Source organism: Bufo bufo, chromosome 5, assembly GCF_905171765.1.
Source record: "Bufo bufo chromosome 5, aBufBuf1.1, whole genome shotgun sequence".
Lineage (NCBI taxonomy): Eukaryota > Metazoa > Chordata > Amphibia > Anura > Bufonidae > Bufo > Bufo bufo.
Window position 1 is genome coordinate 370,090,461 of NC_053393.1, and position 18,756 is coordinate 370,109,216.

Genomic DNA, 18,756 nt, shown 5'->3' on the forward strand with positions numbered 1-18,756 from the left:
AGTTTTAGCTATTTTAGGGGGATATCTGTGTGTGCAGGTGACTATTACTGTGCATAATTATTAGGCAACTTAACAAAAAACAAATATATACCCATTTCAATTATTTAATTTTACCAGTGAAACCAATATAACATCTCAACATTCACAAATATACATTTCTGACATTCAAAAACAAAACAAAAACAAATCAGTGACCAATATAGCCACCTTTCTTTGCAAGGACACTCAAAAGCCTGCCATCCATGGATTCTGTCAGTGTTTTGATCTGTTCACCATCAACATTGCGTGCAGCAGCAACCACAGCCTCCCAGACACTGTTCAGAGAGGTGTACTGTTTTCCCTCCTTGTAAATCTCACATTTGATGATGGACCACAGGTTCTCAATGGGGTTCAGATCAGGTGAACAAGGAGGCCATGTCATTAGATTTTCTTCTTTTATACCCTTTCTTGCCAGCCACGCTGTGGAGTACTTGGACGCGTGTGATGGAGCATTGTCCTGCATGAAAATCATGTTTTTCTTGAAGGATGCAGACTTCTTCCTGTACCACTGCTTAAAGAAGGTGTCTTCCAGAAACTGGCAGTAGGACTGGGAGTTGAGCTTGACTCCATCCTCAACCCGAAAAGGCCCCACAAGCTCATCTTTGATGATACCAGCCCAAACCAGTACTCCACCTCCACCTTGCTGGCGTCTGAGTCGGACTGGAGCTCTCTGCCATTTACCAATCCAGCCACGGGCCCATCCATCTGGCCCATCAAGACTCACTCTCATTTCATTAGTCCATAAAACCTTAGAAAAATCAGTCTTGAGATATTTCTTGGCCGAGTCTTGACATTTCAGCTTGTGTGTCTTGTTCAGTGGTGGTCGTCTTTCAGCCTTTCTTACCTTGGCCATGTCTCTGAGTATTGCACACCTTGTGCTTTTGGGCACTCCAGTGATGTTGCAGCTCTGAAATATGGCCAAACTGGTGGCAAGTGGCATCTTGGCAGCTGCACGCTTGACTTTTCTCAGTTCATGGGCAGTTATTTTGCGCCTTGGTTTTTCCACACGCTTCTTGCGACCCTGTTGACTATTTTGAATGAAACGCTTGATTGTTCGATGATCACGCTTCAGAAGCTTTGCAATTTTAAGGGTGCTGCATCCCTCTGCAAGATATCTCACTATTTTTGACTTTTCTGAGCCTGTCAAGTCCTTCTTTTGACCCATTTTGCCTAATAATTATGCACACCTGATATAGGGTGTTGATGTCATTAGACCACACCCCTTCTCATTACAGAGATGCACATCACCTAATATGCTTAATTGGTAGTAGGCTTTCGAGCCTATACAGCTTGGAGTAAGACAACATGCATAAAGAGGATGATGTGGTCAAAATACTCATTTGCCTAATAATTCTGCACGTGTAGGTTATACATTTTCTTCTAGATCAAGTAAATGAGACATTTCTCCATGATTTTTCACTTTTCTTATGATTATTCCAATGTGGCCACAACACCAAGATCCTGCGTGATTCTAATGCATCGAACTGTGGGGCAGAGGCTGCAGCTGTATTATTGGGTCTAAGTCACTTTCTGTGTAAAACATGCTTCCAGGGATTGGAGTACGGGGCACAGGTCTGGATCAAAGGGGTTGTTGGCACCAAGGCTGCCCTTAACCGCCTCCGGACCGCCTAACGCAGGATCGCGTTCCGGAGGCGGCAGCCCTGCGCAGAGTCACGCATATATGCGTCATCTCGCGAGACGCAAGATTTTCTGTGAACGCGCGCGCGTTCACAGGATCGGAAGGTAAGCGAGTGGATCTCCAGCCTGCCAGCGGCGATCGTTCGCTGGCAGGCTGGAGATGTGATTTTTTTAACCCCTAACAGGTATATTAGATGCTGTTTTGATAACAGCGTCTAATATACCTGCTACCTGGTCCTCTGGTGGTCCCCTTTGTTTGGATCGACCACCAGAGGACACAGGCAGCTCAGTAAAGTAGCACCAAACACCACTACACTACACTACACCCCCCCGTCACTTATTAACCCCTTATTAGCCCCTGATCACCCCATATAGACTCCCTGATCACCCCCCTGTCATTGATCACCCCCCTGTAAAGCTCCATTCAGATGTCCGCATGATTTTTACGGATCCACTGATAGATGGATCGGATCCGCAAAACGCATACGGACGTCTGAATGGAGCCTTACAGGGGCGTGATCAATGACTGTGGTGATCACCCCATATAGACTCCTATAGAAGAAACCGCAGCACTCTCCTGTCTTCAATTCAGTGGAATTTATTTCACCAGCAAAAAAATGCATTTTTTTGCTGGTGAAATAAATTCCACTGAATTGAAGACAGGAGAGTGCTGCGGTTTCTTCTATATGACGCATCCAAGGGGGAACTTCTGACTGGCTCCCAACACGGCTGGCACCACCACAAGATAAGACTTTAATTTTTCGTTGTGCTGCTATACGCGTTTTTTCCCATATAGACTCCCTGATCACCCCCCTGTCATTGATCACCCCCCTGTAAAGCTCCATTCAGATGTCCGCATGATTTTTCCGGATCCACTGATAGATGGATCGGATCCGCAAAACGCATACGGACGTCTGAATGGAGCCTTACAGGGGCGTGATCAAGGACTGTGGTGATCACCCCATATAGACTCCCTGATCACCCCCCTGTCATTGATTACCCCCCTGTCATTGATCACCCCCCTGTAAAGCTCCATTCAGACGTCCGCATGATTTTTACGGATCCACTGATAGATGGATCGGATCCGCAAAACACATACAGGCGTCTCCCTGGAGCCTTCCAGGGTGGGTGATCACCCCATATAGACTCCCTGATCACCCCCCCTGTCAGGTCCATGATCACCCCCCCTGTCATTGATCACCCCCCTGTCAGGCTGCATTCAGATGTCCGTATGATTTTTACGGATCCACGGATACATGGATCGGATCCGCAAAACACATACGGATATCTGAATGGAGCCTTATAGGGGGGTGATCAATGACAGGGGGGTGATCACCCCATATAGACTCCCTGATCACCCCCCTGTCATTGATCACCCCCCTGTAAGGCTCCATTCAGAATTTTTTTTGGCCCAAGTTAGCGGAATTTTTTTTTTTTTCTTACAAAGTCTCATATTCCACTAACTTGTGTCAAAAAATAAAATCTCACATGAACTCACCATACCCCTCACGGAATCCAAATGCGTAAAATTTTTTAGACATTTATATTCCAGACTTCTTCTCACGCTTTGGGGCCCCTAGAATGCCAGGGCAGTATAAATACCCCACATGTGACCCATTTCGGAAAGAAGACACCCCCAGGTATTCCGTGAGGGGCATATTGAGTCCATGAAAGATTGAAATTTTTGTCCCAAGTTAGCGGAAAGGGAGACTTTGTGAGAAAAAAATAAATAAAATCAATTTCCGCTAACTTGTGCCAAAAAATAAAAATTTCTATGAACTCGCCATGCCCCTCATTGAATACCTTGGGGTGTCTTCTTTCCAAAATGGGGTCACATGTGGGGTATTTATACTGCCCTGGCATTTTAGGGGCCCTAAAGCGTGAGAAGAAGTCTGGGATCCAAATGTCTAAAAATGCCCTCATAAAAGGAATGTGGTCCCCTTTGCGCATCTAGGCTGCAAAAAAGTGTCACACATCTGGTATCGCCGTACTCAGGAGAAGTTGGGCAATGTGTTTTGGGGTGTCATTTTACATATACCCATGCTGGGTGAGATAAATATCTTGGTCAAATGCCAACTTTGTATAAAAAAATGGGAAAAGTTGTCTTTTGCCGAGATATTTCTCTCACCCAGCATGAGTATATGTAAAAAGACACCCCAAAACACATTGCCCAACTTCTCCTGAATACGGCGATACCACATGTGTGACACTTTTTTGCAGCCTAGGTGGGCAAAGGGGCCCACATTCCAAAGAGCACCTTTAGGATTTCACAGGTCATTTACCTACTTACCACACATTAGGGCCCCTGGAAAATGCCAGGGCAGTATAACTACCCCACAAGTGACCCCATTTTGGAAAGAAGACACCCCAAGGTATTCCGTGAGGGGCATGGCGAGTTCCTAGAATTTTATATTTCTTGTCACAAGTTAGCGGAAAATGATTTATTATTTATTTATTTTTTTCTTACAAAGTCTCATATTCCACTAACTTGTGACAAAAAATAAAAACTTCCATGAACTCACTATGCCCATCACGAAATACCTTGGGGTGTCTTCTTTCCAAAATGGGGTCACTTGTGGGGTAGTTATACTGCCCTGGCATTTTAGGGGCCCGAATGCGTGAGAAGTGGTTTGAAATCAAAATGTGTAAAAAATGGCCGGTGAAATCCGAAAGGTGTTCTTTGGAATATGGGCGCCTTTGCCCACCTAGGCTGCAAAAAAGTGTCACACATGTGGTATCTCCGTATTCAGGAGAAGTTGGGCAATGTGTTTTGGGGTGTCATTTTACATATACCCATGCTGGGTGAGAGAAATATCTTGGCAAAAGACAACTTTTCCCATTTTTTTTATACAAAGTTGGCATTTGACCAAGATATTTATCTCACCCAGCATGGGTATATGTAAAATGACACCCCAAAACACATTCCCCAACTTCTCCTGAGTACGGCGATACCACATGTGTGGCACTTTTTTGCAGCCTAGGTGGGCAAAGGGGCCCACATTCCAAAAAGCACCTTTTGGATTTCACAGGTCATTTTTTACACATTTTGATTTCAAACTACTTACCACACATTAGGGCCCATAGAATGCCAGGACAGTATAACTACCCCACAAGTGACCCCATTTTGGAAAGAAGACACCCCAAGGTATTCGCTGATGGGCATAGTGAGTTCATAGAAGTTTTTATTTTTTGTCACAAGTTAGTGGAATATGAGACTTTGTAAGAAAATAAATAAATAAATAATCATTTTCCACTAACTTGTGACAAAAAATAAAAAGTTCTATGAACTCACTATGCCCATCAGCGAATACCTTAGGGTGTCTACTTTCCGAAATGGGGTCATTTGTGGGGTGTTTGTACTGTCTGGCCATTGTAGAACCTCAGGAAACATGACAGGTGCTCAGAAAGTCAGAGCTGCTTCAAAAAGCGGAAATTCACATTTTTGTACCATAGATTGTAAACGCTATAACTTTTACCCAAACCATTTTTTTTTTACCCAAACATTTTTTTTTAATCAAAGACATGTAGAACAATAAATTTAGAGCAAAATTTATATATGGATGTCGTTTTTTTTTGCAAAATTTTACAACTGAAAGTGAAAAATGTCATTTTTTTTGCAAAAAAATCGTTAAATTTCGATTAATAACAAAAAAAGTAAAAATGTCAGCAGCAATGAAATACCACCAAATGAAAGCTCTATTAGTGAGAAGAAAAGGAGGTAAAATTCATTTGGGTGGTAAGTTGCATGACCGAGCAATAAACGGTGAAATTAGGGTAGGTCAGAAGTGTAAAAAGTGGCCTGGTCTTTCAGGGTGTTTAAGCTATGGGGGTGGTTAAAGACCAAACCTATTTTGATTTTTGCAATTTTGATTTTTCCAATTTTGATCGTTCCAATAGCCATAACTTTTTTTATTTTTCTATTCACAAGGACAAGATGCATTTTTAATGGCACCCTTTCATTCACCATGTCTTGTACTGGAAAATGGGGAAAAAATAAACTTTTTGTGGGGTACAAAAAAAATAAAAAAAAAATAAAAAAATTCCTCCAAGATTTTGACATCATGGCGTTCACTGTTCTGTGGCTCAATATGATTACGGCCAAACCAAACGTGTATATCTTTTATTTTGTTTTATTACTTAAAAAAAAAGAAGTAAACTTTTGAAAAAAAAAGCTGTAGGCTTGTTTTTTGCAGAACAAATTGTAGTTTTTATTGGTACCACTTTTGTGGGACGTACGGCATTTTGATCAGTGTTAGGCTCCTTTAAAACTGGCGTTTCTGGGTCCGCTTGTGAGATTCGTTTCAGGGCTCTCACAAGCGGCCCAAAACGGATCAGTTTAGCCCCAATGCATTCTGAATGGAAAATGATCCGTTCAGAATGCATCAGTTTGCCTCCGTTCAGCCTCCATTCCGCTCTGGAGGCGGACACCAAAACGCCGCAAAACGTAATGCAAACGGATCCGTTCTGAACGGATACAAGCGTTTGCATTATAGGTGCGGATCCATCTGTGCAGATACCAGACAGATCCGCACCTAACGCAGGTGTGAAAGTAGCCTTATGCAATTTTTTTTATAGCTGAAATATTTTTTAACATGGAGAAACCTAATATGTTTAATTTTTATTGTTTATATATTATTATATCTAAAATTTGGAAAGGGGGTTGATTTCAATTTGTAATATTTTTGATTTTAAATTGAAACTTTTTTTTTTTTTTACTTTTAACTTCGTAACTTTTAACCCCCCTAGGGGGTTAGAACCTGGGATCTTTTGATCTCTTGTCCTATTCACCCTATTAGAGATCTATTATGGTTAATAGGATTTTTGACGCGCTCACTGCTGAGCTGTGCCTCGTGCACAGATTAGCAGAGAGGTTACTATGACAGTCCTGACAACCTCCAGCAGGCCTCAGGCTGTCATGGAAACTGATCAGAGCCCCAATATTTCTCTCTGGGGGCTCTGGTCGGAAGTCAGAGGGAGCAGCATCCTTCTGTCTTACCTCACAGATGCCACAATCATTATTGATTGCAGCATTCGAGGGGTTAAACAAAGGGGTCCAGCACCATTCCCAGTCATTGCTGCCGAGTGCCTGCTGTAATATACAGCCAGCACCCGCTGTGTATGGAGTGGGCTCACTATGGCAGCCCACACCATACAATTCCCTGCACATAATGCTATACATGTATAGCTTTAGGTGTTAAGGGGCTAATTTAAAGGGGTTGTCCGGGTTCAGACTGAACTCGGACATACCCATAATTTCAACCAGGCAGCCCCTCTGACTTGAGCATCGGAGCAGTTCATGCTCCGATGCTCTCCCTTGCCCTGCACAGGATCGCGCAGGGTAAGGGCTCTTTTATTTACTATAACACACTGCTGGGCGGAGGCTTCCGCCCAGCAGCGTGTTAGTTGACGTCACCAGCTCTGATGGGCGGGCTTTAGTGCTGCCCTAGCCATTTTACAGGCTAGGGCAACGTTAAAGCCAGCCCATCAGTGCTGGTGAGGTGACGTCACCGAACACACTGCTGGGCGGAAGCCTTCGCCTGGCAGCCCGAAGGAGAGCCCGGTTCGTCACCAAAACTCCACAAAATGCCTTTGTCCTGCGCAATTCAGCGCAGGGCAAAGGAGTGCATCGGAGCATGAACTTGTCAGGGGGCTGCCTGGGTAAAAATATGGGTATGCCCGGGTTCAGCTCTGAACCCGGACAACCCCTTTAAATGGTGGGAAAATTGATAGAGATATCAGTATATCACAGTTAGGCCTCTTTCACACGGGCGAGTATTCCGCGCGGGTGCAATGCGTGAGGTGAACGCATTCCACCCGCACTGAATCCTGACCCATTCATTTCTATGGGGCTGTGCACACGAGCAGTGATTTTCACGCATCACTTGTGCGTTACGTGAAAATCGCAGCATGCTCCTCTTTGTGCGTTTTTCACGTAACGCAGGCCCCATAGAAATAAATGGGGTTGCGTGAAAATCGCAAGCATCCGCAAGCAAGTGCGGATGCGGTGCGATTTTCAGGCACGGTTGCTAGGAGACCCGATCATTATTATTTCCCCTTATAACATGGTTATAAGGGAAAATAATAGCATTCTGAATACAGAATGCATAGTTCAATAGGGCTGGAGGGGTTAAAAAAAAATTAAAAAAATGTTTAACTCACCTTAATCCACTTGATCGTGGAGCCGGCATCTCCTTCTGTCTTCATCTTAGCTGTGTGGAGGAACAGGACCTGTGGTGACGTCACTCCGGTCATCACATGGTCCGTCACATGATCTTTTACCATGGTGATGGATCATGTGATGACCGGAGTGACGTCACCACAGGTCCTGTTCCTGCACACAGCTAAGATGAAGACAGAAGAGATGCCGGCTGCGCGAGCAAGTGGATTAAGGTGAGGTAAATTATTTTTAATTTTTTTTAACCCCTCCAGCGCTATTTTACTATGCATTCTGTATTCAGAATGCTATTATTTTCCCTTATAACCATGTTATAAGGGAAAATAATAATGATCGGGTCTCCATCCCGATCGTCTCCTAGCAACCGTGCGTGAAAATCGCACCGCATCCCCACTTGCTTGCGATTTTTTACGCAGTCCCATTCACTTCTATGGGGCCTGCGTTGCGTGGAAAACGCACAATATAGAGCATGCTGCACCATGTTAGAAGGGAAAATAATAAAATCAACAGAACACCTAACCCAAACCCGAACTTCAGTGAAGAAGTTGGGGTCTGAGTACCACATTCAGTTTTTTTATCACGCGTGTGCAAAACGCATTGCACTCGCGTGGAAAAAACTGAACAACGGAACGCAATCGCAGACAAAACTGACTGAAACTGCGTGCCTACTCGCACGAGTTTCCCGCAATGCATCCAGACAAAAACAGTGACGCCCGTGTGCAAGGGGACTTAGAGGTAAACTACAAACTTACAAGATTGTCCCTATGAGACTGTGAGCTCCACTGGGGACAGGGACTGATGAGTGCAATGAGAATATCTGAGGGATACATGACATTATATAATGCTACTTCACAATGAATTTCCCCCCAAAAAACGGGGCGCCTCCATAGGCCCCCCCATACACCCTACAGAGGCAGAGATGCATCATTATCTATGTGCCATACAATAGCGCCTGAAATTAAAAAAGAAATTACCCCCTGTGCGGAATGGGAGTCAGGCAAGATGGATGCCGTGTACAAAAACAGTGGGATCCATGGGGGGGGGGGGGGGGGGGGGGGGGAATACATCAGAAAATCCTCCCGCGTTATACCTCCGACATGCAACCCCAATAAATAATGGGGGATGGAAAAAGATATGGCGAGTTTGAGAAAAGGAGAGAGGTCGGTTATTATTTTTTAAGAAATGTGACATTTTGAGAGAAGTTGCAAAAATGGAGGCAGAGAACAGAAGGAAGGTGACACTAGAGGGTGACAGTGAGTGACTGGGATGTCTGGAGTCCAGAAGTCAGCCATTTTCCTAGAGACAAGTGTCCTATCTGTCACTGGCTCCACACTCCATTCCCACAAAGGTCACACACTTGGTGGGGGGCAGTTCCCTAATGTAAATGAATAGGGGGCGTCCGCAGGCTGAGGAGAATTCCTCCCACACTCCCATATGCCACATACAGGTCCGCGCTCACCTAAATGCTCTAGGAAACGAGAGCCGCAAGGAGCTTTGGGCCAGAAATAAAGACGCAGCCATAGAAAACTGAACACCGGTCCCTGGACACCACAAGTGACAAAGTGCGAGCCCTCCTCTTCCTCCCCGCCGCCGCTCACAACTCACATGTAACGCGCTCCCTGATTGGTCAGCGCCTGCAGGACTTCAGCGGCTTCTCAACTAGGCATATAACAGCGCAGCCGCGCCCCCTGCTGGCGGATGGTCGGCATTCCACTTCCAATGACTGGATATAAACATTCTGATTGTGTATATACAAAAAAAATAATCGAAATAATATATCTACCATCAATTATGAAAGCTGTATGAGATTCTCAGATGTAGTAGTTTTTATTTATTTGATTTTATTTTCTTCAGCTGGATACCAAGGATCAATCTATCAGTGATTTCTATTGTGAAATGTGTACTTTATGGGGGAATTTATCAAACTGGTGTAAAGTAGAAGTGGCTTAGTTGCTAATAGCAACCAATTAGATTCCACCTTTCATTTTTCAGAGCTCCTTTTGAAAATGAAAGGTAGCATCTGATTGGTTGCTAGGTTCCACTTTACACCAGTTTGATAAATCTCCCCCTATGTGGCTTACTGCTGTTTATTTAAACATAGCAGCCCAATCTTTTCAATATTGTAAAAAATGGTATCCAAATGGGCTAGACACATACCTCCCAAGTTAACTATTGAAAGCACAACAGCCATGGAGCTTGTAGCACACCTCTGCAATTTTTTTTCCGGTCAGCCTCACCTCTAATTGCAAGGGTATGGTTAAACGGGCAAATGAACATAATACTTATAAATGGTGTTGCAGTGCGACATGATGTGACAAGCTGTAAAAAATACAGACCAGTTGCAGGTCGAGCAGATCTTTTATTCCATTTACTTTACTGTAATTCACGAGCGACACTGCCAAATCACAGTTCTAAAATAGCCACATAACAGCAAGTTACAGACAAGTCACACATATTTTTCGGTGGGGTAATGCAACAGTGGCCATGCAGGGATCTGGTGGGACGCAGGCGTGGGGGACCAGGTAAGTATGTTCTGTATGAGGGACCTGGGCGATTCAGGGTTACAGATAACCCATTTAATGCAAAGCTAGCTAATACTAAGAGACTTTGGGACTTTCTAGCCTGTGCACTGAGAAGCTGTCATTTTTCACAGTTACCATAAGGTACTATGCAGAGCTAAGTTTTGGAGGGAAAAAACAGACAGTGAACTTTTGACCACCTGGTTTAGCTCTGTCAGATGGTTGTTTATGTCTGGAAACTGCTTAGTCATTCCCATTGACTTGTATTGAGGCACAATATAAATCTATGGCAGCTGTGAACCTCAACATTGTTTCTGTTAGAGAGGCCAGCTCAATGCATTGCCTGTATTGTTTTGCACTTGAGTTCCTCTAGTAAAGAAGCACACTGATTTACTGCAAACCCTGACTCTCTGGACATATTTGCTATTGGGGTGCACAACGCTTTACCATCCCCTCCAAGGAGTTGTAACAAGTGGTGGCACCTTGAGTGTCCAGGTGACCCAGCATAGTGTTGAGGGCCACCTCAAACCCAGCCACTGCATGTCTGTTTGGAACACCACTTAGGTTTGCTGCCATCTATTGAGCAATTGTATCTTCACAGATGGATAATTACATAGGATGATGCAGAACCTTCTCATCAGCTGACCTAATTAGCATCTAAGGTCCCATGCTGAAGATAGGTCTTGGCTAGGGTCCCTGCATAAAGGTACTTGGGTATGTAGTTGAAGCTCATAGCATGAAAGGATAAATACCAGTGCCTGGCAGCCATGTTAAGTGTGTTAAGACAGGGAAGAGTGAGCTGGTGGCTGCTGCTGGAGATAGATCCAGTGTTTATTCCTGTGTGTAACTAGAGAAAGTCTGGTTTTGCCTGTCTGGTTTTCACATCTTTCTGCCTCACTATTCTTTTCCCAGGCCCCTTCAGTTAGCTTTAAAGGGACTGACGTCCAGTTGTGGGCCGTCACTTAGGACGAATCATGGGAGTAGATAGGGACAGTGGTACAGGTGGAGCACAGGGCTGCACTGTTCCCTACCATTTCATGGCAGAGACAGTGTACAATATTGTTTGTCATGAAGCAAAGCTACCCACAACAAATAAGTGTGTGCGTGTGCGCGATATTTCCGAAGTGATATTTTGCAACCTGGGACTGTGTGTGTCACAAGTCACAGATAACATGATGGTTTAGTGTGTGCGCAGTGGTTTTAAAGCGAAATAACACAACCTGGGAGCACCTGTTTGGAGATGCCACAACTTAGGAGCTCCTGTTAGAGATACCTCAACCTGGGAGTGCTTGTTAGTGATGCCACAACTTGGGAATGCCTGCTAGTGGTTGTGCAATGCTGCACCACGTGGAAAGGTATCCGTGGTGATAAGTGCCGATCAAGCCATATACATTGCTGCCACTCTGAAAAGGCTACAGGCAATGGGGGAGATTTATCATGAGGGGAAAATTCGAAGTCAGTTTTTCTTGAGTCTGCATTGAAGTACTTTATGCTATATTTGTCAAGTGTCACATGTTAATTAATACATTTGTCTTATCCTTAAACCTAACACTTTCATCTAGAGAAGCTACTCCAGTTTTCCTACTCCACCTTCCTCCTGGAGTGAGATTGCGAGTTTAAAAAAAAGAAAAAGTCTCAATGATAAATTTGAAGTGAAACTCATTAACACAGTTAACTGCGCCCACTTTCCACCCACTTTACAAAACTGGAGTGGGTGGTGTAAAAATGCAAAATGTCACAAGCTTTTGGGAAAGTGAGTGCAAAAAGTCTCAAAAGCCCTATTTTTGTGACTTTTTGTCACCAGAATTGTGGAGTTAATGTATGATAAATCAGGGCCAGAATGTTGATGTCGGGTAATTGAGTAGAATGCAAGCCCAGGGAGTGTAGGTTATTACTTCTTGGAGGGAAAGTAACATTTGTTGGCACTTAAAGAGACAGTGTACCAATTTATCCTGTGCCCTCATTGAGATACAGTAACCACTAAGCTTGTTGTCTGTCAAAGACTATTGTAACCGTGATCTTGTTACCCACGTGAGTCAACTAAACACCACTTTGTGGATTCCTTCCACCATCTGAGAATGGGGAGCCACACACACCACTCGGCTGAAAAGATCCTCCAGTTTTCTGTAAGGGGACCTGGCTACCACGACACACTGCATTTAAGCCTTCCATCAGAAGAATACATTAGGAGTATTTCCTGACATACCTCTAACTTTGACCAGTGTCACTGTATAGGCATGTACTTGCACCTGCATGCACGGCTTTTGTCTCTGCTTCAAAATCTACCTCTGAGTGAAAACCTCAGACCCCATTATAGTCTATGTGGTCCATAGGCTCCATTTGGCTCAGTTATGTGCCGAATCCATAATTTCTGTTCTTCTATTCCTATAACGGAGTAGAACGGAAAGGCTGAACACTGATGTGAGCCTTAGCCACATTATCACTGCAGAATACATAACAATTACATCGAGCAAGTCACAGGTAATGTCTTTTCAGGAGCTTTCTCTTTCCATTACATCTCTCTCCAGCACAGCCCACTGTGCCACGTGACCAACCTCCTCTAAAGGCGTTGTCTAAGTAAACTCCTCGTTCTTCGCAGTACCCCTCGTAGGGAACACCAGGACGCTACCTCTTGAGGAGGACTGGCACATGAGGCAGCTGGTCCAGGTGAACCAGGGGGTATCAGTGCAAGGTACCAGAAGTACAGTCAAAGTGAGCAGGCCAAGTCGTAACCAGGAGCAAAGGACCGAAGGATGAGGCAGAGGTGAAGTCAAAGAAGCAATGGGTCAGGGCAGGTGGCACAAACGCAGGTCAGGCAATCCAGATTGGCAACAGGAGAGTTGAGGCAAAGCAGACAAAGATCAAACTGGTAGCGGAGTCCAGAAATACAAGCACAGATCAGGTAAGCAGGAGCACAAGTAGAGATAATAACAACCGTTGCAGGACACAAGGACCCTGACGCTCAAGCACCTGGAAAGGGGGATGAACCACTTATATACGTGCAGGAGGACTAGGATTGATCAGCATGGTCACATGTGCTAATAGGAAGTGACGAGTGCCCTTAAGGAAGTGCTACAGGGAACAAGCTGAAAGTATGCCTTGCCCAGGGCTGGAAGGAAACAGAGGAGCGGATTCCAGAACTGACAATGCCTGCAAGGACAGAGCCCAGGACTGCGGTGGTGATTGGGGAAACAATGGCAGCGGATCACCACCGAACACGGAGCCCCGGACTGCAGCAGTAAGCAGGGGAACATCAGCAGACAGTAACTGCTATTACAACCACCAAAAAGACTTCTGTTGACCACTGCAGAGTTTGCTGTCTGGGCATTGATGGCCCCTACCTTCTATAGCCTACACCAGCCTCTACAGCAACACAAATAAATTCAAACTCCAAGCCAGACCTTTAAAATAATCTGACACCCTAAAATTGCTCCAGACCCTAACAGAACCAAAACTCAGAATAGAACCTAAAATGAATGCAAACTGAAGAGTGGAAGCCAAAGTAATTTCAGATCCCAAATCAGATCCTAAAATTAATCCAGACCTCAGACCAAAGCCCAAAGTAATTCCAGACCCCAAATCAGATCCTAAAATTAATCCAGACCACAGGCCAGACCTCTCAATTATTTCAGATCCCTTTCTCCCAGGTTATTCTTTAGCTCTTGGTTTGGATTCATTGAGTCCGGGCAGTGTTCAGTGTTAAAGGCTATAGAGGGACACCCTTAGCGACAGGTCTTTTTTTTTTTTTTTTGTTATTATTGCATTTTAGGCTTAAAATAATTTTTTCAGATGGAGTTTTTCTTCACCCTGAATCTGTCAGGGAGCTGTTCTGATGACTTGATCTGTAGCCCTTACCTGTGAACTCCTGACAGCTGTTCAGAGATTATGGCTACACATCCCGCCAACAGAGCAAACCTGAAGGATGCATAATGAATATGCATAAACTGTGACAATAAATGGGAGATAATATTTGAATTTATAAAGTCTGCTGTATTCATTATGGGTCACCAATAACAATATAAGTATACAGTCAGGTCCACAAATATTGGGACATCGACACAATTGTAACATTTTTGGCTCTATACACCACTACAATGGATTTGAAATGAAACGATCAAGATGTGCTTTAACTGCAGACTGTCAGCTTTAATTTGAAGGTATTTACATCCAAATCAGGTGGATGGTGTAGGAATTACAACAGTTTGCATATATGCCTCCCACTTGTTAAGGAACCAAAAGTATTGGGACAATTGGCTTCTCAGCTGTTCCATGGCCAGGTGTGTGTTATTCCCTCATTATCCCAATTACAACGAGCAGATAAAAGGTCCAGAGTTCATTTCAAGTGTGCTATTTGCATTTGGAATCTGTTGCTGTCAACTCTCAAGATGAGATCCAAAGAGCTGTCACTATCAGTGAAGCAAGCCATCATTAGGCTGAAAAAACAAAATAAACCCATCAGAGAGATAGCAAAAACATTAGGCGTGGTCAAAACAACTGTTTGGAACATTCTTAAAAAGAAGGAACGCACCGGTGAGCTCAGCAAGTCAGCAACACCAAAAGACCCGGAAGACCACGGAAAACAACTATGGTGGATGACCAAAGAATTCTTTCCCTGGTGAAGAAAACACCCTTCACAACAGTTGGCCAGATCAAGAACACTCTCCAGGAGGTAGGTGTATGTGTGTCAAAGTCAACAATCAAGAGAAGACTTCACCAGAGTGAATACAGAGGGTTCACCACAAGATGTAAATCATTGGTGAGCCTCAAAAACAGGAAGGCCAGATTAAAGTTTGCCAAACGACATCTAAAAAAGCCTTCACAGTTCTGGAACATCCTATGGACAGATAAGACCAAGATCAACTTGTACCAGAGTGATGGGAAGAGAAGAGTATGGAGAAGAAAAGGAACTGCTTATGATCCTAAGCATACCACCTAGTCAGCGAAGCATGTAGTGGTGGTAGTGTCATGGCGTGGGCATGTATGGCTGCCAATGGAACTGGTTCTCTTGTATTTATTGATGATGTGACTGCTCACAAAAGCAGCAGGATGAATTCTGAAGTGTTTCGGGCAATATTATCTGCTCATATTCAGCCAAATGCTTCAGAACTCATTAGACGGCGCTTCACAGTGCAGATGGACAATGACCCAAAGCATACTGCAAAAGCAACCAAAGAGTTTTTTAAGGGAAAGAAGTGGAATGTTATGCAATGGCCAAGTTAATCACCTGACCTGAATCAGATTGAGCATGCATTTCACTTGCTGAAGACAAAACTGAAGGGAAAATGCCCCAAGAACAAGCAGGAAATGAAGACAGTTGCAGTAGAGGCCTGGTAGAGCATCACCAGGGATGAAACCCAGCATCTGGTGATGTCTATGCGTTCCAGATTTCAGGCTGTAATTGACTGTAAAGGATTTGCAACCAAGTATTAAAAAGTGAAAGTTTGATTTATGATTATTATTCTGTCCCATTACTTTTGGTTCCTTAACAAGTGGGAGGCACATATGCAAACTGTTGTAATTCCTACACCGTTCACCTGATTTGCATGTAAATACCCTCAAATTAAAGCTGACAGTCGGCAGTTAAAGCACATCTTGTTCTTTTTATTTCAAATCCTTTGTGGTGGTGTATAGAGCCAAAAATGTTAGAATTGTGTCGATGTCCCAATATTTATGGTCCTGACTGTATCATAAAATCACAATATAATTCAAATAAATAAATAAATAACCAAATGCAAAGGGCTTAGTCCAAAAGACTCAAGCCAAATAGCCCAATTAAAATACTCAGCACAAATATAAGCAGTCCACCCATATTTAAATGGGCGACAAGCCCACAAGCAAGGGCACGTTAAACTTGCCATGGTCCCATATACCTCAGCCTTCTCTATAATACTTTGCAACTCCGGGTTAAATATATTTAAAGCTCCATTCAATAAGTGGACCTTATGCTGTCTATAAAATCTACCCAGGAATTTATTTAACTAAGGCTACATTCACACGTCAGTATTTTTCTATATCCCGATTTTCGGTCCGTTTTTTGCGGATCCGTTGTTCCTGAAAATGTTTCCGTATGTCATCCGTATGTCATCCGTTTTTTGCGTATCCGCAAAAAACGGAAACATGTATAAATTTCAATAAGCAAATAAAGTTGAGTCCTGTCCCTGAGATGAGTCAGGGACAGGACTCATTTCAGGTTAATTTGCATATGTATCAAATCTGTTTTTTTTTTTCACAATAAAAGTACACAGAGCTATGGGGACTGGGTATTGCGGATGTGCTAGCGGCCATCTAGCAACTCATGTCCTCAGCTCTATACCCAAAATCCCGGTGACAGGTTCCCTTTAAGTTAGGAGTTGCTATAATTTCTTCTTTGAGATTGATCCAGGATTTATCTGGTGTAGGTAACCAGTAACATTTAGTCTTATCTAGTATTGATTCACTGCCTGTAAGGGGCTCTAAAAATGAAAAGAAAAAAATCTTTATTGAAAATATCTTAATTAATAATTACTATCCAGGAGAGGGATCTACATAAATCCATAAAATTCCTGATGTTGCGATGCATACACACATACTCCAACCCACAACACAAACCACAACACTTAATAATAAACCTTAGGCTATCCAAGCGTCTATGGCAGGCATGGCCAACCTGCGGCTCTCCAGCTGTTGTAAAACTACAACTCCCACCATGCCCTGCTGTAGGCTGATCGCAGCTGTAGACTGTCCGGGCATGATGGAATTTATAGTTTTGCAATAGCTGGAGAGCCTCAGGTTGGCCATCCCTGGTCTATGGCGTCAATGGTTGACCATGGTGCATCACTAGACCAGGTCCAATGTAGGTATCAGATTTTTCACACTCTGAACCAAGGGGTATTAGGAGCCTAGATTGATTTAGCTCAGAGTGGTTGAGATGTATATTGGAGTGACAAATACACTGTAACAATCACAGTCCGTTTGATCTAACCAGCTGATCTTCCACTCGTGCTACTGGTAACATTGCTCAGATCCCAGCGTTCTATTCACTGAGCTAACAGTAACAATTATTGCCGATAATGTGTCTAAGACATTGCCTATCTCATTGCTCAGGTTCTATATTGGTTCAACACGTATAGGAGCGTAGTTAGCAATGCAGCGGTAACATCGCGCACCCCTCCCTCACACATCTGGAGGCAGTGCCCCGGCACTAGTGCGGCCCAGCGAATAGAACGCTAGGATGTGAGACTGCCCTCCAGCTATGCTACCAATAGCACGAGTGGAGGTTTGAAAACAAACAGCAGTAGACGTACCAGAGGAGTGCCGCAGAGAATGGAGATAGCTTTAGAATGTTCAACTGTCCAAATGCACATCTTCTGGGAATCTAAAATAAATCAAACCACAGTTAAATCAGGCCTAATTTTAAAACTATTAGATTGCCAGCTTCGAATATGCTGAATTACTGCATCAATAAAATATCTACTTAAAATATATAAACAAAACCGCGCAGCTCTGGTACCAGCAGTGAAGATTAGGCCTCTCAAGGCACAGAGCAAGTTTTTTCTGATACGATCGATCACTGGATTAAATTAATCCTGGGCTCCAACAAAAGTCAAAGTTCTTATCTTCCTAAATGGTAGAGAGAACAGCTCGACATAGTGAAGTACCGCAAGTCCTTAATAGTGTTGATCGCGAATATTCTAATCGCAAATTTTTATCGAGAATATCTAGAATATAGTGCTATATCTTCGTAAGTGCGAATATTCTAGATTTTTTTTCATCAGTTCCCATGATCCCTCACTGCTTCTTGCTTGTGGGCCAATGAGAAGGCTGCAATATCTTTGACTTTAGGAGTAGTGTTTTTCCGATTTCCGCAATCAAGAAAATAATGACGAGATCACGAATTCTCGAATATATGACGAATATTTGCCCAAATATTCGCAAAATATTGCAAATTCGAATATTGCCCTGCCGCTCATCACTTGTCCCTAATTCATCCGATTTTTTTTTTATTGTACTTACAGGATTCCAAGTAAAACAGTCATATAAAATATAGTCAATCCTTTCATTTGCCCGACCCGGGTTTTGCCTCGGCTTTGTCAGGGGCATCTACATATCCTCCTAAATCACATCCTATTGTAGTGATATGGGCGTTACCCCTAAAGGTCTGCTTACAAATACATCATATAAAATACATGGAATTCAATGAATAAAATACCTCAAATATCACATAATATTACATAAAAATACCTCTTAGAAACTGTTCCGTTACTCATCCATTACATGGTATGACTCTTCCAATTAACATTCACTTCTCACACCCTTCTCTAAAACAGCGATCTCCAGACCCAGAAATTAACATATTCACACTATACTGCACTAAATTTAAACAAGTTATACTTTAACATATCCAAT

General features: G+C 43.4%; 1 protein-coding gene across 2 annotated transcripts in view; it reads right to left on the minus strand.

The window, feature by feature from the left end:
- The window catches only part of ECI2 (enoyl-CoA delta isomerase 2), a 42,731-nt gene extending 33,272 nt beyond the window's left edge, over nt 1-9,459 (minus strand). For both annotated transcript variants that reach the window (XM_040432042.1, XM_040432041.1), the window contains exon 1: nt 9,312-9,459. In XM_040432042.1, the coding sequence (XP_040287976.1) occupies nt 9,312-9,373 (62 nt within the window). In that variant the 5' untranslated portion in view covers nt 9,374-9,459. The remainder of the gene's footprint in view (nt 1-9,311) is intronic.
- Nucleotides 9,460-18,756: the final 9,297 nt, after the last annotated feature.